This window comes from Bolinopsis microptera, chromosome 12 (assembly GCF_026151205.1).
Source record: "Bolinopsis microptera isolate Bmic1 chromosome 12, MBARI_Bmic_1.0, whole genome shotgun sequence".
Classification (NCBI taxonomy): domain Eukaryota; kingdom Metazoa; phylum Ctenophora; class Tentaculata; order Lobata; family Bolinopsidae; genus Bolinopsis; species Bolinopsis microptera.
The window spans coordinates 10,803,982-10,826,914 of NC_087083.1; the positions used below are offsets into that span (position 1 = coordinate 10,803,982).

General features: G+C 37.4%; 1 protein-coding gene across 1 annotated transcript in view; it reads left to right on the forward strand.

The window, feature by feature from the left end:
- Window positions 1-5,446: 5,446 nt before the first annotated feature.
- Window positions 5,447-22,933, forward strand: part of LOC134824334 (WD repeat and FYVE domain-containing protein 3-like) — a 73,846-nt gene continuing 56,359 nt past the window's right edge. The window contains exons 1-22 of the mRNA XM_063836209.1: window positions 5,447-5,573; window positions 5,674-5,737; window positions 6,014-6,111; window positions 6,491-6,598; window positions 6,911-7,057; window positions 7,436-7,599; window positions 10,522-10,605; window positions 10,830-10,955; window positions 11,799-11,906; window positions 12,240-12,315; window positions 12,647-12,758; window positions 12,941-13,034; window positions 13,612-13,755; window positions 14,048-14,144; window positions 14,368-14,455; window positions 14,700-14,799; window positions 14,971-15,114; window positions 15,491-15,548; window positions 15,755-15,849; window positions 16,054-16,137; window positions 16,380-16,516; window positions 16,922-16,982. Of these exons, the coding sequence (XP_063692279.1) occupies window positions 10,845-10,955; window positions 11,799-11,906; window positions 12,240-12,315; window positions 12,647-12,758; window positions 12,941-13,034; window positions 13,612-13,755; window positions 14,048-14,144; window positions 14,368-14,455; window positions 14,700-14,799; window positions 14,971-15,114; window positions 15,491-15,548; window positions 15,755-15,849; window positions 16,054-16,137; window positions 16,380-16,516; window positions 16,922-16,982 (1,509 nt within the window). The 5' untranslated portion in view covers window positions 5,447-5,573; window positions 5,674-5,737; window positions 6,014-6,111; ... (3 more) ...; window positions 10,522-10,605; window positions 10,830-10,844. The remainder of the gene's footprint in view (window positions 5,574-5,673; window positions 5,738-6,013; window positions 6,112-6,490; window positions 6,599-6,910; window positions 7,058-7,435; window positions 7,600-10,521; window positions 10,606-10,829; window positions 10,956-11,798; window positions 11,907-12,239; window positions 12,316-12,646; window positions 12,759-12,940; window positions 13,035-13,611; window positions 13,756-14,047; window positions 14,145-14,367; window positions 14,456-14,699; window positions 14,800-14,970; window positions 15,115-15,490; window positions 15,549-15,754; window positions 15,850-16,053; window positions 16,138-16,379; window positions 16,517-16,921; window positions 16,983-22,933) is intronic.

Below are 22,933 nucleotides of genomic sequence, written 5' to 3' on the forward strand. Positions count from 1 at the left end.
AATGCGAAGGATTGACATCGTGTTGTAGGTTTACAACCTACCAGGACGCGCGCCGAGTTGGACTCGTCGACGGTCCAATATATGGAACAGATATTTTACGAGTATCACCCGTTAAACATCGTGAATCTATGCAAGTAGAGATTCGGCGGAATGCAAATGACAGGCTGAACGCATGACCATTGTTAATGGTTTGGCCCGGCGCGCGCTACTTCGTAGCACTTGCCATTACATGAGAAGTAAGCGGCCACGCGCTAAGCTTCGAAGTAATTTAGACGAGCAACATCCGTCAATGATCACAGAAATTAAATAGGATCAGGAATTAAACAGATGCAGAAATTTAATATGAATATTTGATTCCCAGGAAACCTTACTGGCTGGAGCCTAACTTTGAAAGTAAAAGAAATAGAAACGTCTGGTTTTCAATAAAATGTTCGCCTTGTAAAAATAACGTTTCCCCCCAGGGGGGAAATTAAAAACAACGTAGATTTTGAATTATTGCAAAAAGTCATATTTTAGGTCATATAAAACTGCGCAGCTTTAACTTTGCAGATTGTTGTTCTCTGATTGGCTGAATCGTATCACGTGGTACGCGGTACAATTGCATCTTTGGAATGTTTGAAGCGTGCAAATGCAACGAACTCACGAGCGCGCGCGGATCTCAACAAGCTGTGAAAAGGGGATCACCCTGTAGTAATATCGCTAGCCGGTAAGGTCTGCTGGGTTTATTGTGCGGCGCTCAGCTTGTTATCAGTTATTGATCTGACGAATTTCTATTTAGTTTGTGAACATAAAAACTGAGCCTGGGGTCCCGGCCCAGGTAATATTTGATTTGACTTAAATAACAATATCAATGTTAATATTACAATTGTAGTATTAGCATTGGTAATTGTAATTAATTATAATTTCGTAATTGTAGTGAGCTTAGAGCTAAGCATGCGCGCGCGCATTATTTTGTGCGTACTGGCTCATTTTTTATTGTTTCATTGAAGACTTTTGACTTAGTACATAACATTACGTTTCAAAGCTTGCGTTTATCCCCAAAACGTAATTTTCGCTTCAACTTTTAAAAATTAATCGATTATATATTTTTATCATTGCAACATAATTCAATAATTCAATAAATAAATATAATTTAAATTGCTAAATCATACAGTTAATTAAGACCTGGCCAAATCTATATGAATAATGATTTAAACATGATTTACTGAGCAACAGTAAATCGATCCCAGCAAGCAAATCGATCCCAGCAATGTACCAGTCCCATGAAAATGAGAAAATACGGTGTTACAATGCAAGGGTCCTGGAAGTAGAGAAAGGAAGCTTCACGCCGTTAGTTTTCTCAACGTCTGGTGGAATGGGTGGTGAAGCTGAAAGACTAGTAAAGAAGCTGGCTAGTAAGATGGAATACCACACAGGGCAGAGGTACTCAGATGCGGTGGGATACATTAGGAAGCGCCTTCGTTTCGAAATCTTAAGAACGACGGTAATTTCTCTCCGGGGAGACAGAGGGGCGAGAAAGAACTTTGTCAATATAGACAGTTTAGATTTGAACTTGGAGCCGCAAGGCCAAGGGTGATTTTCAAAATATTGAATTTTTGAAGGGTTTTTTTATATAGGGTCATTGTGACATTATGTGTACACTGTTTGAAACAATTTATTTAAAAAATTAGTTAGCTAGAAGTAAACTTGAGGAAATAATTATTTAAAAAACTTTATTTGGTTGTTAGTATTTTTATTATGGTAAGTGGTTGAATTTAGGGGAAAATAGTGAGACAAGGTCAGTTTCTCTATTGTCTTAGAAAAATTTCTACTTTACAGTAGGCAATGCTGAGTGGCAGGAATGAGGGACCAAAACGCTTGGGGCTAACAATGGCCCAAGTTGATTGGTTGAGCTGTGCTTGTGCACTAAAATTTGTTTCACTATATTATTGCCCACGTTAAGGGGCCTGATAATAATTTATTAAATTATTACAGCAATAGCAGCAAATCTGGGGAAACTTTGAAATACACCACTTTGAAGCATTTGACCACCCCTTAAAAATCACAAATTATGAATTCTAGTAATCTGAATATTTGCATAGGTCCAAAAATGTCATAGCTTCATGATAGTGCAACGAAATAAATCCCAGAACATTTTTGTGCTGAGTTAGGTGGTTAAGTAGTCAAAATATGACTGATTTGGTAGTGGACGTTTTTTTTGTACTTCTAACTCTTAAACCCTTACTACAACTGAAGATATGAGTGTTACAGTTAACATTGATGGTCATTATTGAACAGAAACGGTTCATTGACACATAGTTGAAGAAAGAAATTCAAAAGGTTAATAAATGTGGTCTGTGGAGTGGTTTATATGTGTTTATGTTACAGTGTACGCGTGCGCGCGCGCGTACTTAACCATCTGTAGGCCAACATATTTAGTTTATGCTTAATTTCTTTATATATTATGTCACCACTAGAGTGCCCAATACTTTTAGTGAAGGTGTAATGTAAAACGGTTAACCACCAACTGTGGTATATCAAAAAAACCCCAAAAGTGTACGCGTGCGCGCGCGCGCGTACTTAACCACCTGGAATGGCACAGCATTGAGATATCACCATAATTCCAAAAGCAGAGTACACCATCCAGGTGCCCAAAACTTTTGGATATGGTCCCAATACCATAAAACCTTAGATGTGGCCATAATGTGGTTAAAACATGTTGATTTTGGACCTTCGGTCAACAGAAGCCATCACAAATTAACCATCATTCAGCACAATCTGACCTTTTGGTGCCTTATTTTGTTTTGATATTTGATTATGAGAGATAGCTGAAGGATAATAAGTGATTTTAAAGATAATGCAACAAAATGTGTGGCCGTATGGCGGATAAAACGACCAAAAACACTGATTTTGGTCAATTTTAGAACTTTATTAACCATGATGGACGCAACATAGGACTCAGTAATGTTTCTGGTCATATAAATGAGCAGGTAGTTATATCTAGATAATGTAGCATGGCCAGCTAGCGTCAAAACTGTTTTAACCCTGCCTTAGTCAGTTGAAAGTCTGATAGCATATGTTCCGTTTGATTTGACCAAACTAATGCCTTTTATTGCTTTATAGCTTTAAAAAGCTTATATGTGCTCTAAAAATGGTTAATTAGTGCAAATATAGGGTATTTTCGAGACATTTTAACCACCTTAGCTGCACATTGATCGGAATGCATGAACTTGGGGTCAATTATGCATTTGCAAACAAATATACACTCATTTGGATAGCAAACCATTATCTGAAGTTCATATTGTGGTTAATTTTCACTTTAATAGATGCCTTGTTCAACAACCTAGCAAGTAATATAGCCCTTTTAACCACTTTTATGACAACATTTCTTGATAAATTTTATCAAGACCCTTCAAATGTCCTTTGTTGACCATAAAATGTTGACTAAAACCATTAATAATGTTTTGATTGGTGGTTAACAACAAATTTTGACATTTTAACCATCTTTTTAGCACTTTTTACGAATATTAACCACCTCAAATCAACCATACTAATAAATTGCACATTTGTTCAGATAAAAAATTATCATCCATGCACAAATGAACAACCACCACTATACATCTATAATCAGAGCAATATTTATAGCTCACCGTTCATCTTCAATTTAACTACCATTAGGACCACAAAATGCCCCCCATGAGGTTTGAAAACTTTTGTGATAGTTGCACCATGATATGATCTCAATATAATGACTACTCAGTTCATAATATCACATCTCAAAATGGTGGTTAACCCTAAAACTGGTATTTTAACCACCATAGTGGCCACATAGATGACCCATTAACCACAATTATTCAACATAACCGTACTGCAGTGTTTTGTGCACCAGAAAAACATCACTCCAACATTGAGATTAACCACAATGAGCTGCAACATAATGTTGAAGTCAACATACTCAAATTGTGTGAAAAAAAGTCAATGTCCACCAAGTTTCCCCAGATTTGCTGCTATTGCTGATTAGCTATTTTAGATTTAATAATAATATGTGCTTGTAATCTGCAACTTACCGGATACCAGGTTTTAGTGTCAGAGTTAAGTGTTTGTGGTGAGCTGTGCTTGTTATCAGTGAAGGATACCAAAGTAATTGTAGTGGCAGAGTCAGTAAATTAACGCATGCTACCTTATGCAATGTCCTTATCATCTGATTCGTCAGTAAATCCAACTGCCTCTTTATTAGACTCCGTAACCATACTTTCGTTGTCCGAGTCGTCTTTGTTCAGATTGTTCGGGGCAAGGTAATATAACCAATAGCCATTCAGGAGGGAACTTGAGCCGACATATTTCGTAGTTTTTTGCTCTTGACTCTTCAGTAATTGATAATCAAGTTGATTTTTAAGTTTTCCGGCAGGAGGCTCAGTCTGATATCCCCTACAATGTTTACACGCCACCTTGAAAGCCAGTTTCATGTGAGGAAGTAAGGAAGTTAAGAATCTAATTCCTAGCCATGATATTTCCACAGCCAACGACTGATTTTTGTCAACAAATATATTTAAATTAAATTAAAATCAGTCGCTCTCAGGGGTTTCTCATTTCTGAAGACGTTCACATCGAGTGCATTACACATGTGAGATCTAGCTAGATTCTTGTTGATTACTGGGACAAAAAACCCGCAAAAAAACGTGCGACAAATATTCCTGGAAATTCTCAGGAATCTACAGGAAGCGGCCGAAAAATGTATAGCTGTTTTAAAAATATATACTATTTATTTTTTCAGACTGGATTCCTAGCCACTTTTTAAATTTACGCCACTGGGGAAAGCCCTTTCACTTGCAACTGAGAAAGGAGGTGGACATGTAGGTAGATCCAGACAAGCTGGTTCAGATGGGGTACAGAGTGTGATTTCTGCCAGAACTCCAGGGGATTACGTCTCTGTGGCTCCAGCTTTTCCTTTAAATATCTGGTTACCTTGTTCCTTATCACGTTGTTAAGAAAATATTGCATAGGAGTTGGTCAGTTGGTTCTAAGTCGCTGCATCATCGTCAATCTCTCTGGCTGAGTCGTCAGTATCACTTTTTCTTCCCTTCTCGATATCACAGTCCGCACTGATTCTTGTTAGTTTAGAAACTTAAAAAGTTTAGGAGATTTGTCATGTTCATGTTTCAAAAACCATGACTTAATACACGTTTGGGATAAAAGAAACAGCTGGGTAAATCGGGGTTTAGGTAAATCAGGGCTTTTTGCTTCACATTCTGCAAACTGTTAATTCCTTTGGAAATTAATGGCTACAGTAAATCAGACTGTCATCGAAGCACAAAACATTTGACCATGGTACTGTGTAAATCAAATCAAATGTCTGACTGACAGTCATTTGATGCTTTAACTAAATTTTCGTATAATTTTTATGATGCAATGGTGTGATTTTTTGGAAATGTATTGAACTTAATGATTGTGTTCATTGTTTTTTACTGACAGGTGCATGGTATAAAGGATGGTATGCACAATATTGTAAAGAGCTTTTTTACCGCATCAAAACCAAATGCCAATGAAAGTCAGTCAAGTACAGAGGAAGAGCTTGCTGTATCACACTTGAAGAGGTATTTATAAAATGCAGCATTTAATTATAATTGATTTTTGTCAGACTCTTGAGTTTCCAATCAACATTTTCAAGCAGCTAATAATTAAAAATATTTTCAGGGTATTTGAACACTACAAAAACGGACGTCACCAACTAGAACCTGTCTTGCCATCATTTTGTAAAGTATGGAACAAATACTTCAAATGCTAATTAGAAACATACGTACAGATCTTATTTATTATATTGTAATATGAGGTTGAAATTGTCAGTGGCCGTTTGAGTTACCAAATTTTTCGGGCACCATTTCATCCATGGATGTTATTTGTAGGGGTTGACCTCTAATCTTGAAGCGGAATTCCGCTGGTAGAAAATGTGAATGATAATGGCCACAAGATAATGCCTTGTGACAGTTTTGCAGCAATTATCAGTTTGATGTTTATTATTTATTTTGTCCTTCAGGCATTCAAGTCTGCCCGTGCTCCAGAGATCAATGACAAGTTTCCTGAAATAACTGAATTCACAAAATGTGTTGCTGCCGAATTGGTTTTGAAAATAACGTAAGTATTGTTCCTACAGTTCATTTCTTCCTGTATCTGTTAATGTTTTTGTACGATCTTAAAATAATCTCTATGCTATTTACTGGGATATTGTCTGTATTGTTATAGGTCTGGGTTGACAACATATTTTGATGCCTAGCCTTTAGGCAGATTTGTCTGAATCTATCTTTTTAGTATATGCTCATTGCACTTGAATTGCGCCTGCTGTGTGTTTCAGTCATCACAAAAACTTCATTACCATCACCATCACTTTTGTGTCAGGCCCTCGGCACCAATAAAGGATTCCAACTTAGACTATCCAACTTAACATTGTAGCTGTGAACCTGTGTGGAGAGGTGAACTGTTTTCATTTTGTTACTTAACAAGCTGTATATGACAGGAGAACTGCTAGTAGTAAGTCATTACAAGATGGGAGTTTGGCTCTGTTTGAGCTGCTCAAGACATCACAGTGGAATGCACTCTGTACCGTTAATATTGCTGCACTAAGGTTTGTTTACGTTTCATTATACAACTATTTTCAAAACTATGTACTATAATTTTGTTACTGATTAAAATAATGTATCAGTTTACTACAGTTACTACAGGTACTCAATACTTGACAAAATAATTCCAGAATCGACAATTTACAGTTATGTTGTCGTGAATTAAAAAAAAGAAGATACAGATCGAACCTAATACATGTATACTTATTACTTAATAGAATAAACAAAACTTGTTGAAATCCAGAAAATATCACTTTATGCAGCTTGTTTTAATCGAAAATTAGAAAATACATAAGTTAGCCCGAAATTGTCTTCAGCTTGACTGCAGTTAAAGAGATGTGTGGAGAACACCTCCCCTCAACTTTAGTGAAAATGCTTTACCTCTTCATGGACCTGCCCGACTTATCTCATGATTCTCAGAATGTCGAGATGATCTCGAAAATGCTCATGTCTGTTCTTATTAGGTAAGTTTACTTTTTGTATAAGGTAAGTTTACTTTTTGTAAGGTAAGTCTGTACTTACTTGTTCGACTAATTTGTTTGAAATCTGGTCATTTTAATTCAGATTTTATTTGGATTATATATTACGAACTTACTGACGATATCATCTTGACTCTTGAGTAACAGTTATTTGATGCTGTAAATTGGTACACATGACAGTGTTTATTCATTAGTTTTATGTGTTTATTTACTAGTTTTATGTGTTTATTTACTAGTTGTATGTGTTTATTCGCTAGTTTTATGTGTTTATTCACTAGTTTTATGTGTTTATTCACTAGAGTTTTTATGTGTTTATTTACTCGTTTTATTGCTATCATAACAGTACTAACTATCTGCGCGCAGGATAGGAGAGCATGTGTGTGTGGTGGAAGAATTGCGCGCAACAGACAGTGACCTACTCGTGCTGTTTGATATCTGCACGTCATGGTGGGGGCCTCATAACGCGCCCTGGCAACGCTGCACGGTGGAGTTCCTCTCTACCATCTGTAGAAAGAGTCTTAATCAAGGTTGGTTTGGTTAATTTAATTAGTAAATTATCTTATTAGCAAATTAGTAAATTAGTAAATTAGTAAATTAGTAAATTAGTAAATTAGTAAATTAGTAAATTAGTAAATTAGTAAATTAGTAAATTAGTAAATTAGTAAATTAGTAAATTAGTAAATTAGTAAATTAGTAAATTAGTAAATTAGTAAATTAGTAAATTAGTAAATTAGTAAATTAATAACTGTTGTGTTTGTTTGTTATTACACATTTTCCTTACTTTGACTGGCAGGATTGTCTTACGATGGACAGCCACCAGTCTTTTGGAGCAACTTTTATGACTATGTGTTAGGAGGCACGGTAACACGACTCCTGTCCGACAGCGACATCTGTCCGACAGCGACATCTGTCCGACTAAGGGTACCAGAAAAAAACGACATCTGTCCGAAATTGTGATCTGATTTCAATACGACACATTTCCAATTTGAGACATGATCTGAACTGTTAAGTTTGCAAATTTGTATACGTAACATTGCCAATTTGAGATATGATCTGAGCCATAGTTGACTACCTAGTTTATTTTCGACCTAGGCAGGCAGGCATGAAGCAACTGCGTTGTGAATGGCGAGCTCGTAGTCCATGAGGATGGATTGTGGTTGGTAGCCCCAAGGCCCAAGAAGCCCAGGTGTCTATCTCCTCGAACATGTTGCGGTAGAGGGTCGTCGATTTTCCAGGAATGAGTCCATAGAAGAGGGGGAGGTGCCAGCCATCAGGGAAGAGTCCGTGGACTGTGAAGAGCTGATGGAAGAGATTAGGTGCGGATTTGAAGGTACCTTCGACTACCCAATGCTCCGCGTCCACCATATGATCTACGTTCTTAGGAGTCCCCCAAAGGAAAGATCGACGAGTCTGTTGATCGTCCCATAGCATTATTGGACTGTTGTCGGTAGAGAGGATGTAGTTTGCAGGAATGGATAGCGTTTCCAAATCTCTCGAGTCTGTTTGCTGCAGATCTGGGTCTGTTTACTGAAGATTGGTTGATTTTGTGGAATGCGATATCTGATCTCCATACGGCCGCTGTCCTATATGTACTCATGTAGGCTGTGTCCTGTGATGTGATCGACAGCGTACGGCTATAGCACAATACTGTCCTCAAATAGTCAATCACGTATCGATGGATCAGATCTCAATGGATCACATCAGCATTCGAACAATGGGAGCAACGTCACGAGATTACCCGTGAGCTTGTGAAATACGAATGTGAACCGAAATTACAATATGATCCGAAATTCGGACAGCGACATCTGTCCGAAATCCCCAATTCGGCTGTCGGACAGATGTCGCTGTCGGACAGATGTCGCACGAATCAGTATACAAACATACAAACATACAAACATACAAACCTACAAACATACAAACATACAAACATACAAACATACAAACATACAAACATACAAACATACAAACATACAAACATACAAACATACAAACATACAAACATACAAACATACAAACGTACAAACATACAAACACACAAACATACAAACATACAAACATACAAACATACAAACATACAAACATACAAACATACAAACATACAAACATACAAACATACAAACATACAAACATACAAACATACAAACATATTAAACTAGGTGTCCACTCCGTGGCTCTATAATAGGAAGAACTTGTTTTAATTCTAAATAAAAAGTTCGAATACATACAAACATAGTCATTGTATTAAATAACTCTAAATTCTAAAACCAAGTCTACGTTACTTCAAATTGTACAGTCAAAGCAATTACATCATCTTGCAGTGTTATACTTGCAAGTAAGTAAATAAATGACTAAATCCTTCTATCTTATGATATTTGGTACAATGTACAGTACATATCATTGTATTTTTAACATGTTTCAGTGATTGTGTAATAATCCGACCACGTGCAGTTAAATACGGTGATATAAACAATAATGTGAGATAAGGGGCTCATATTACATGCACTGAAGAGTATTGTGATATTAGTTACTGGACACAGTGTAATTCCCCAGAAACCCTACCCCTGGTATCCTTGGCCCAAAAACCCCTGTACAAGAAACCTCAGCCCCAAAAACCCCTGTACAAGAACCCCCAGACCCAAAAACCCTTGTACAAGAACCTCCAGATCCAAAAACCCTTGTACAAGAACCCCCAGCCCATAACCCCCGGCCCCAAAAACCCCTGTACAATAACCCCGGCCCCAAAAACCCCTGTACAATAACCCCCTGCAAAAACCCTGCCCCAGAAACATCCGCTCCAGAAATCTAGCCCCAGAAACCTCTGCCCCAGAAACCTCTTTCCCAGAATATCTATATCCTATCCCAAAATATTAATATCTGTATTAGATTAAATATTGGTCTAAAATATTCGAATTTTCAAATTTTGGCGACGGAATCCTCGAACAAGTAGGTACAGTATGCCATCTGCAAAGCAACAACTCTCAAAAATAAAACACGGATTAGGTATAAGACCCAACGTATGGGTACTGACTTTTAGCCCTCCCTGTACATTATATAAAGAACCTTTCCCGTGTTAGGAAGTTTTCTAAAAATATTTGATAAACAATCGGTAAGTCAGACAGACGATTCATTTGTATACCAATAGTTGGATTCCTCATCTGAATATGCAGTTTTAAATTAGTCAGAGGAATGCAATATTTTGTACTACAATCTTCAGAATATGTATCCTCTGTCTGTCAGGTATAATTAGATACTGCACTTTTATACCATTCAGTAGAGTATCGTAGGATTCTGTTATTTATCTGTTGTTTGTGGATCACCAACCAAAAGGGCAAAAGCACAATTAGTTACAAAACTTATTATAACATTCAATTATAGAGTCCTACTTTTACTTATTATCAAACAAATTTGAAAACCTCTTCTTTAATATTTGAACACTACTTAAATTTCAGGTCTAATTGAGTATCTCCACTTGAACAAATGCATAGCTAGCTGTGTGAAGAATCTGCGCGCCTTTGCTGATACCTACGTCATCTGTAAGTACTGATTTTTAACTAGATCATTGTAAAAACTTAAGCTTAGAAATCGTTTAAATGGTAAATGCATTTAGGCTTTAGCTTAAAACTCGTAATATTAGATATTGATAACGTGCTATTTTCTATCTAAACCCCCCCTGTTATCTGATATATCTTGTGAGTTGTGTTACCTTAGGTTACCATCTGTTACCTGGTCTTACCTTATAATATCTTGTGTTGTCCAGATATAGCGGACACCTATGCTCCCCCTATTTGGATGCCTGAAAGATAGTTGCGAGATAGCGGACACCTTGCTGACCGATTTCAAGGAAGCGGAGGGCTACGAGCTCCTCACTGACGCCATATTAAATGTAAGCTCGAGTTACCGTGATTTCCAGGTGGCGCTGCACCTAGTGGTGCTGTCGTGTAATCATATTAGTAAGTCAACAGATATTTGGTGACGCCGGAAGCTTGGCAATTTGTTTCGGTGCATATTTCACGTGTGTGCGTTTGTTTGCGTGACGCGCGGTGGCTTTTTTGTGATAAAATGTGAAAATGAAGCATTTTCTATTTACACAGACCCGCGCGCGCGTCCAATTCAAATTCCTTTTTATTCGAGGTTAGAAACAAATCACTCGCATACCGAAGATGACAGTCATCGTTCTGAACGTTTTTGAACCACTTACAATTCAACCAAACGTGAGATAACGACAAAAACTTTACTCTGAAATTAAAGAATGTTGAGTCATAAGTCATAAAACTGTACAAATTTAGCAAAACTGACATCATTCGGTGCGATAAGTACACCATGCATGTTACCGTGCCTTATTTTAAAAGTGTAACTTAATATTCATACTCAACTTCTCATGAGCACACATGGGCTGAACGAGGTTTTAACATAATATGGTGTGTTTCACGTACTTTGCGCACAAATGAACAACTTCAATGTAAGAAATCAGGCATAAATAGTAGATACAGCCGGGAAGCAATCATTTTTACTGGCACAAAAGTTGTTACATGATCAAATGATGCCGATGTATTTTAATATCTGCAGTCAGTGAATTGGTTTATTACATTGGCTAAACTAGTCCATTAGAGACAATCCCCTTACGAGGGGCTTTCAATGTGTATCGCCTCACAAACAGTAGTGTATGTTATAGTCCCTCCAGTTATACACTAACTTATACTTACAATACTGACTACAAACTTGTCAGCTGGAGAAGCAAGAGGTAGAAAGTGACGAATTGTGTCGTATGAAGAACGAATGTCTCAACAAACTTGCGTATTCTGTTCCAACCTTGTGTACTGCTGGTGCTGATCAGGTATAGTTAACACAATGTTATCTTATTTATTTGTGATAGCTGGTAATTTAACGTTCTTACAATAAAGGAGGAGGAGATGTGTTATATTTGTAGTTTATAGTTGTATTATGGATTTATAGTCTGTTAACAACTGATTTAAAGACTTTAGAACAGAGTAACTGAAACTACCCTCAAGTGATGCCCATAATATATATCATTGACAGTTCAAAGCTTTGAGTTTATATCACTAATAGTGCAAGTACACGATTAGTGCTGACTAGAAGTGGTCTGTGATAATATGATATTAGAATTAGAATCAAATTTACACATCAAATAATATTATAAAATGTTCAGGTCGTCCCAGAGATACACGCTAAAAGTATGCAGTTCCAAAGCAAAGACTTCTGTATTCCAGTTCCTACTGGAAAAGGTAATATTTAGGCTTATTTCGCCAGATTAGGTCTTGTAAAGCAGGATATATAATTTGATATACAATTGTGCATCTTTTCCACTTATTAGAGTATATATAAACTGCATTGAAATCGGAAGCTTCATGACAACAAGAAAGTTAGAAAACGTGGGATCCCATATTGCTCATAATAGCGGGACTGAAAGACTCCTTCACTCAGAAACTCTAAAACATATTATACATGTAATATATGTAATAGTTGTAATATATGTAATAGTTCTCTAGTAAGCACTGACATACTCTAGAATAAAACTGCACTCCCCTCAAACTCTGAGACAGTGTTGTACTTCAGGAGCGAGTGTGAAGAACCCAGCAGCGTTTGTTGTTTTGCAGGATGTTTTCTTAAAGAGCACTACTGAACAGATAGCCTTGCTGATGATGGATGTTATTAATGTCGTGTTCAAGTATGTTCCTTATTAACTATGTGTGATGATAACATTCTGTATTATTGGTGAAATATGTGTTATTCCGAAGGTATGTCATGATTGTGGGAATGTTTTATGGTCTGAAATATTACATTGATAATAATAAGATTTAATTAATTAATTAATTGGTTATGTCCGCTCTAAATGTTTCCTCGCGTCAGGTTGGACGAAGTGAATTACTTTGTTCTGAGTCAACACAACACTCTGAACTGTTTTATAGCTGAGCGACTCACAACTTCTACCACACTTATCCAGGTACTAACATGTGGTTACACGTGGTAACACGTGGCAACACGTGGTAAACACGTGGTAAACACGTGCTAACACGTGGTAAACACGTGGTACACACGTGGTAAACACGTGGTAAACACGTGGTAAACACGTGGTAAACACGTGGTAAACACGTGGTAACACGTGGTAAACAAGTGGTAAACACATAGTAAACACGTGCTAACACGTGGTAAACACGTGGTAAACACGTAGTAACACGTGGTAACACGTGGTAAACACGTGGTAACACGTGGTAAACACGTAGTAACACGTGATAACACGTGGTAAACACGTGGTAAACACGTGGTAACACGTGGTAACACTAAACACAGTGTAAACATTTATGGCTAAATCTCCTATCCGGTTAACCCTGTAATGTTAACATATCTTTTTGTAAGAATCATCTTACTTGTGAGTTAAAGTTAAAGGACTCTCTAAAAATCAAAAGTTGGATGACAACGGAACAACTAGACGTGCTAACATGTTTTCATGTGACTCTTAAGACAGTTCTAACACAATTTCTTTCTCCAGAATGTCGATATCTTACATGTTTTTTGTTCAGGAACGGATATTAAAGCTAGTCGAACACATCGTGTTTGTCCTGAGATACATCCCATCAGCAGAGTTGGAGGCACTATTAATCCTCCTAAAGGACTCACCTGACTTTAACCTGGCTTCACTCATCCTGGCTACTATCAATAAGCTGGTATGTCACGTGATGCCCATATATGGTATTATCCCCATTACGTCACGTGATTGGTTCGGCATGTGATATTAGATTTGACTTCTCGTTTATCTATTTGTCCCTGTTTCACATGCTAATTTAGTAGTTTAGATTAAAACCGCCGGTCCCCTATTACACACAATAGCGATGTTAACATTTCTCCACCTGATGCCCATATAAGGTAATATCCAGTATCCAACCCACCTGATGCCCATATAAGGTAATATCCAGTATCCACCCCACCTGATGCCTATATATATGGTAATATCCTCAGATAACAGCTGATCCGAGTCTGAAGAAAGTTATGTTAGAGTTGGGGCTGTTGAACAGCTTACAGTTCTGCCAAATACAACTCTTACAACTTCAACAAGGTACTAATTACATTTAGTACGGTCTACTGTATTTCACCGCACTATTTTAGTTACATTTACCTCTTGTAATAAAACTTAATAACCGACATACTTTAAGAAGCTAAGTGGGTTTTAAATCTTAAAGAGTTGGACGTTCATTGAGAAATGTATTGACTTAAAAGTAGACAAGTTAAGTTTCAAGACTGAAATTATAGCGTCAGTGCTTTATATTTTGATTCTACAGACGACGAGAAGTTAGATGATAATTACCTTATAATGCTGATGACCACATTGAATACCTTACTAGACAACTGCCCGGAAGCTTATCAGAAGTAAGATAACACCTGTTGACCATATTTGGTAGTATAAAAGTGATAAGTTGGTTCTGTCAGTTTCGTACTGGTCATATTTTACTATAAACAACTATGATTATTTCAATACACTTGAGATAACATTTGAATACAATCATTAATTTTCGGCATGCGAGAAAAATAATTGTCATTAAAAGAGACTTTTCATCTTCAAAGAACCGATAACGCTAGCTCTAAAGGAAGTCTAAAACCCTATACATTTCAGTTATTTGGAACTACAAGGTCGCGACTTCCTGTACGACATGCTACACGTTCCTGCGTTTAGAGCATACGTTCTGCTAGTTATTAAAACTCTCTCTACCTACGTAAGTACATACTTTATTTTACTTTGATTCATGTAGTGAGGAGACCCCTTGCGTGTATTTCTGATATTCTGCTGTTTTCCAGCAGATTCTAGTCTTATTTCCCAATCCCCACGTGATGACTATATATGGTAATATCCACCCACGTGATGACTATATATGGTAATATCCCAGGTAGCATCAGAGGATCAGGACGATGTGAGAGCACTACTCCGTATGATGCACGAGAACCTTGATAACTCAGAACTAAAACTCGACATCCTGGACTGTTTATCTGAATTGTTCCTCTCCTTCCCTCCCTCCCAGCACAGATTCCAGGTACACTCCATCACATTGGTGCCCATATATGGTAATATTCTGATCACTTCATTTGCCCATATATGGTAATATTCTGATCACATTGATGTCCATAAAATATATAAAACGGGCATATCCTGTCCAAACCCAGGATGCACTACAAGAAGAATTTGTTTTCACTTGTATGAATGAAAAGCATTAATATATAGTATTGTTAATTATCCCCATAGTCAGTTAGTTAAATCCGATACTTGAGCTACTTTATCAGCTAGATCTCCTCACATGCCCTGTGCCCATATATATATGGTAGTATTCTGATCACTTTACATGCCCATATATGGTAATGTCTTATCACTTTACATGCCCATATATGGTAATATTCTGATATTATTACCAGGCTCCTGATGGGTTTCTGGTTATCTCTAACCTCATCATTAGTGCTGGACAGATTGCAGGTGAGCTAGATAGGGTTATATCTAATTTTAACATCTGTGCGAATTTTGTTATCTGAAACTCTCTAGAATGATGACTTGATTTTTGGTGCGTTAAAAGTTGAAAGTTTGAGAAAAATGTATTATTTTATTTCTTAATTTATCAACATAATTAACATTTTATAATTTAACCACCACACTATTCCCTCGTCTAACCACACTATCCCCAGATGAGAACTACATGCCTATAGTAGGAAAGGTTATAAAACTCTTACAGTCAGCCCTGCACAATAGTCCTTCTAACATTCACTACTTTGAAACCCAGGTATTATTCGGGGAACTATCCGGGAATTATCCGGGAAATGTCCGGGAAATGTCCGGGAATTAACTGTTATGCTGTTCCCGATATAACATAATATTTGCTCGCTGTTATAATTTATAGTTCTGTATATTTGTATTTAAGTTTCTAAATCGATTTTATTTTTTAGTGAAGATTTAACTCAACCCATGATTTGTACATTTTTGATAGGTCGAATACAGTTCGCTTACCAAATCTCTGGAATTGTTACCCTGTTTCCATAGCAACTCTCCTTGTCAAGAGAACATAATCACGGTAATACTTTTTACGCACATTTCGACATTTCGCATTTAATCACATATTTTATAATGATTTCAAATCAGCTTTTTTTAGCAAATCATTACTTGTAACCAACATGTTAAGTTCAGTATCCCATTAACAATTCCCCACGTGATGCCCATATATGGTAATAGCCACCCTACGTGATGCCCATATATGGTAATAGCCACCCCACGTGATGCCCATTTATGATAATAGCCCGCGCCCCCTCTTCCCAGCTCTTCAAGTTTCTAATGGGACTAGCTCTGGATCTGGAACCGGAACTGTGCGGCCCCTCATCACGTGACCTGTCTAATGACACTGTTCTAGTTTCTAAACACACTGAACTTGTGGACAAGATGGAGTATTATGATAGGTTAGTGGTCACGTGATATCATAGTGACGTCATAGTTATGTCATAGTTATGTCATAGTTATGTCATAGTTATGTCATAGTTATGTCATAGTTATGTCATAGTTATGTCATAGTTATGTCATAGTTATGTCATAGTTATGTCATAGTTATGTCATAGTTATGTCATAGTTATGTCATAGTTATGTCATAGTTATGTCATAGTTATGTCATGGTTATGTCATAGTTATGTCATAGTTATGTCATTATAGTTATGTCATAGTTATGTCATAGTTATGTCATCGTAGTAATGTAGTCAGCAAGTTTTAAACCTAAATTCAAATCAGTTTATTTGATAAAATAATACATGTTTTTATAGCTATGTAGTTATGTGTCCTATAATGATATTAACGTTGTTGTTATGTCCCAGGTGTATTATCTACCCCAGAGTCCTCACTTCCATATTGGTTCTAACAAGACTTTCTCAATCGGTTAGTTTTATTTACTCTAAAATATACTGTTAGGGAGGTGAGGCCACGTGGTATGATGAAACCTGTCACGTGTTAGATACGTGACAACAGCTGTGATATGATTGGTTAGACACCTCCCTGCTAAAACTAAGACAAGGTGTTGTGCTCTACTTTTGTAATATTATAATTAATCAATATCGAATATAATATGACAAACTTTGCATTTTAACATTCTTGTGGTTATTTGGAAGTAGTCTCAGGGAGTCCACACCCCTACTCGCGGAGAATCAGGAAATAAAACTCGGGTTTACAGAATATAACATAAAGTTAAAAACACAATAATTAACGAGTCTAGTTAATAGTTAACAGCTACAATTAAAACAGACTTGCTAAAATTAGCAGGATATAATTGATTATAGAAGGATGTACCACCGAGGCGAAAGTAGTATTATATTTTGAGAGTTGAGACAAAGCAAGACTAAAATCACCTAATTTTGAGACATAGCAACACTAGAGTCACCTAATTTTGAGACACAGCGAGACTAGAATCACCTAATTTTGAGACATAGCAACACTAGAGTTGCCTCGCAACCTACTGCAACTCTCAGCCATCTTGGTCAGCTCAATAACCGGGTCCTTATTCCGGCCCGTGTACCCGGACACTCTCCTACACACCGCCTTAGTGTACTTCCTCAGTCCCTGCCCCCTACTGATCAGCACAATGGGGTTTATACAGGAGTTCAGGATGGGTAACATGGTGCCACAGATGTAGGGTACTAGGATACTGGTACCGGACAGTACGTAGTGCCAGTAGTACACCGCAAACAGGATGAAGAAGGGCGTGTTGAAGACCGCGAATATAATTGTTAGTCGCAGAACTGTTCCTGTTATTCGCAGGTTTATCCTGGGGAGGGGCAGGGTTAAAATACGAAATGGAAGCTTTTTAATGGGGATTATGGCATAGAACTTGGCTGTTGTTGATTAAAAAATAGAGAAAGTGAAGGGTTTAAGACGTTAAATCTTTAAGTGAACCTATTTGTGTTAATACGATAATAGCGAGGCTGCTGTTTATACATTACCTTATATGGTAGTGTTGCTATAGTAACCTGTTCGTATTAATAGCGAGGCTGCTGTTTATACATTACCTTATATGGTAGTGTTGCTATAGTAACCTGTTAGTATTAATAGCGAGGCTGCTGTTTATACGTTACCTTATATGGTAGTGTTGCTATAGTAACCTGTTAGTATTAATAGCGAGGCTGCTGTTGATACATTACCTTATATGGTAGTGTTGCTATAGTAACCTGTTAGTATTAATAGCGAGGCTGCTGTTGATACATTACCTTATATGGTAGTGTTGCTATAGTAACCTGTTAGTATTAATAGCGAGGCTGCTGTTTATACGTTACCTTATATGGTAGTGTTGCTATAGTAACCTGTTAGTATTAATAGCGAGGCTGCTGTTGATACATTACCTTATATGGTAGTGTTGCTATAGTAACCTGTTAGTATTAATAGCGAGGCTGCTGTTTATACATTACCTTATATGGTAGTGTTGCTATAGTAACCTGTTAGTATTAATAGCGAGGCTGCTGTTTATACGTTACCTTATATGGTAGTGTTGCTATAGTAACCTGTTAGTATTAATAGCGAGGCTGCTGTTTATACATTACCTTATATGGTAGTGTTGCTATAGTAACCTGTTAGTATTAATAGCGAGGCTGCTGTTTATACGTTACCTTATATGGTAGTGTTGCTATAGTAACCTGTTAGTATTAATAGCGAGGCTGCTGTTTATACGTTACCTTATATGGTAGTGTTGCTATAGTAACCTGTTAGTATTAATAGCGAGGCTGCTGTTTATACGTTACCTTATATGGTAGTGTTGCTATAGTAACCTGTTAGTATTAATAGCGAGGCTGCTGTTTATACGTTACCTTATATGGTAGTGTTGCTATAGTAACCTGTTAGTATTAATAGCGAGGCTGCTGTTTATACGTTACCTTATATGGTAGTGTTGCTATAGTAACCTGTTAGTATTAATAGCGAGGCTGCTGTTTATACGTTACCTTATATGGTAGTGTTGCTATAGTAACCTGTTAGTATTAATAGCGAGGCTGCTGTTTATACGTTACCTTATATGGTAGTGTTGCTATAGTAACCTGTTAGTATTAATAGCGAGGCTGCTGTTTATACATTACCTTATATGGTAGTGTTGCTATAGTAACCTGTTAGTATTAATAGCGAGGCTGCTGTTGATACATTACCTTATATGGTAGTGTTGCTATAGTAACCTGTTAGTATTAATAGCGAGGCTGGTTCTGAGTCTCTGTCTCCGGAACAGTTCCAGCACCTGAACAATAGAGCAACCCACGACCAGTAGTACAGGAACAGCAAACGGGAGCATTATCCAGGTGATCAGATAGTGGGAGGGAGTCAGGTCCATGTACAGTCTGGGAGGGACCTTAGTTTAGTGTGGAGATTAGTTTAGTGTGGAGCTTAGTTTAGTGTGGAGCTTAGTTTAGTGTGGAGCTTAGTTTAGTGTGGAGCTTATTTTAGTGTGGACTGTGGAGCTTAGTTTAGTGTGAAGCTTAGTTTAGTGTGGACTGTGGAGCTTAGTTTAGTGTGGAGCTTAGTTTAGTGTGGAGATTAGTTTAGTGTGGAGCTTAGTTTAGTGTGGAGCTTAGTTTAGTGTGGAGCTTAGTTTAGTGTGGAGCTTATTTTAGTGTGGAGCTTAGTTTAGTGTGGAGCTTATTTTAGTGTGGAGCTTAGTTTAGTGTGGAGCTTAGTTTAGTGTGGAGCTTAGTTTAGTGTGGAGATTAGTTTAGTGTGGAGCTTAGTTTAGTGTGGAGCTTATTTTAGTGTGGAGATTAGTTTAGTGTGGAGATTAGTTTAGTGTGGAGCTTAGTTTAGTGTGGAGCTTATTTTAGTGTGGAGCTTAGTTTAGTGTGGAGCTTATTTTAGTGTGGACTGTGGAGCTTAGTTTAGTGTGGAGCTTATTTTAGTGTGGAGCTTAGTTTAGTGTGGAGCTTATTTTAGTGTGGACTGTGGAGCTTAGTTTAGTGTGAAGCTTAGTTTAGTGTGGAATCTTGTGCTGTTTAATCTTGGTTCCAGTGTTGTTTGATAATCAACAAGTTGTCAATACAGTTTTCTATAATATAATGAGTATAAATGCGCGGATGATTAAGCAACATGACGTGACCAACATGACTAACACGTGACCCTCACGTGACCAACATGACTAACCCGGACATAAAGAGGTAGTCGAAGAGGCCCTGTCCTACAGCAGGTAGGAAGAGGAGGTATTGGTAGAACACTAGGTAGGAGTAGTCTTGCCGTAGTGGAATTGTGTTGTACAGGTCAAACACTGCTAGACAGCTCCAACCGGTTAGCACCACCAAGGAAAGAGCTGTTACTACGGACTTTAACATCAACCTGGAGATTAGAGTTGTTACTGCGGACTTTAACATCAACCTGGAGATTAGAGTTGTTACTGCGGACTTTAACATCAACCTGTAGATTAGAGTTGTTACTGCGGACTTTAACATCAACCTGGAGATTAGAGTTGTTACTGCGGACTTTAACATCAACCTGGAGATTAGAGTTGTTACTGTGGACTTTAACATCAACCTGTAGATTAGAGTTGTTACTACGGACTTTAACATCAACCTGTAGATTAGAGTTGTTACTACGGACTTTAACAATTAACATCAACCTGTAGATTAGAGTTGTTACTACGGACTTTAACATCAACCTGTAGATTAGAGTTGTTACTGCGGACTTTAACATCAACCTAGAGATTAGAGTTGTTACTGCGGACTTTAACATCAACCTGGAGATTAGAGTTGTTACTGCGGACTTTAACATCAACCTAGAGATTAGAGTTGTGACTGCGGACTTTAACATCAACCTGAAGATAAGCATCCATGTTAGGGAAATAATCTTAATTGCTCGGCTACTTTACACCAACCTGAAGGCGGTGTATTAGGAAAAGGTTATATTTAGATTAGAGTTGTTACTGCGGACTTTAACATCAACCTGGAGATTAGAGTTGTTACTGCGGACTTTAACATCAACCTGTAGATTAGAGTTGTTACTGCGGACTTTAACATCAACCTAGAGATTAGAGTTGTGACTGCGGACTTTAACAGTTTAACATCAACCTGAAGATAAGCATCCATGTTAGGGAAATAATCTTAATTGCTCGGCTACTTTACACCAACCTGAAGGCGGTGTATTAGGAAAAGGTTATATTTAAAATGGGTTCCTCCAGGTTACTCGTTTAGTTATAATTACGTACCTTGATGTAGGGACTAAGATAACTAGAGTTCTCGTTAAGGATAACAGTAGCTGTAACCATGCTGAAACTCGCGCTGACACCCCTGTAAGACACCATATTAGGGTATAACACACACACACACACACACACACACACACGTGTCAAATATAGAGATATTATTAGGGTTGGTTGGTTTGAATCAGCTTATTTTCAGGGTTGATATTTGACAGCTTTGAGCTCCACTTTAATATGATCACTTTTATAATGTACCTTAGATTAAAATCTACATTGTTCACACTGTGGGAGCAACCTTACTCTGACTAATTTCAATAGCATCAAAAGTTGCACTATTTTATTAATTGAAGAATTATTACATTATTCTCCTTCGTATTATAGACCCTACTGTTTAAGAGGAGTTAATAACATATGAATTATAAGTAATATATAACATAGTACTTATAAAACGGAATTACGTAAATGATAAATTAGTATTTTAAAAATAAAAATAAAAATTGTAAAGAATAAAAGTCGAACCTGTAATGAAGAAGGCGAGTATAGTACAGTAATCTCCCATGTTCTTCCTCCCTGTAACGAAGAAGATCCAAACCAGAGCGTGTAGGATTGCAGATATCCCGCTGAAGAAATAATACGGTTAATTTTATTGGATAATTGGTTAATTAACTGATAGATAAGTAATTGTTAAGGTGGTTAGTTGTACGAACTATGATGGATAGTCTAACCAGTTTGATTCGCGTAGTTCTAGGGTTAACCCCTTTCCATTGATTTGTACGTTGGGTAAGGGGTATGGTCCGTGTTTGGGTAATATTGATAGTGTTAAAGTTAGATTTGGGTCTAAACTCTAAACCATAGGATGTAAGAACCGACAGAATCGAAAATTGCCAGAAATAAGTTGGCAATTTAAACCTCAGTGTGATTGTAATGTCACCAAGCATGAAAATACTACACTTAGCAGGCGTTTATCTGTAACCAGTGCGTTCACATACCATGCAGGCGTTTCAATTTCTGCGTCTTCCCGGCTAAACCCACTTATAATTATAATCATAGTTATATCAAGTCCGAACCCAGAGCTGGTTATCTAGAAAGCATGAGCTGTTAGAAAATGCCCAACACATTTAGTGGTTACAAGGTATTTTAACACTTGGAGAGCTGGGACTCTGGAGTCATGAGACGTCAGAACATAGAAATTCCTTCAACCAATATTTTCCTGATTCACTTCATCCAGTGTTAAAAAACATTTCTTAAGCTATCCTGGTTCAGTGTATCACCCCTCCCCCTATCTTCTCACCTAGAGATATCAGAAGTAGCTAGAAGAAGGTAGAGGTAGTGCATGAGATTATCCCTCTTCTGGAAGTAGAATTTCCATATCAGCACGTTACACGCCACACAACATAAACCTGTCACGTGGAAGCTGTTACCATGGTGATTATTTGAATTTGAGATTATTCGCGTTCAGTTACCATAGCAATGCGCGCGCCTACAAGTTCAGACCCTTTAATAGTTTAAATAGCAGTAAATAACAAAATATACCAAGTATAACGGGTAGTACCTGTAAGAATGAAGATTGGTATAAGGATGCCCATAGCTCTGGTCTGCATGATCTTCTTGAAGATGAGCTCCTCGTCCGAGAGCACTGCAGTAGAAACTATCAGGCCACTGTTTGTCCGGTTCATCC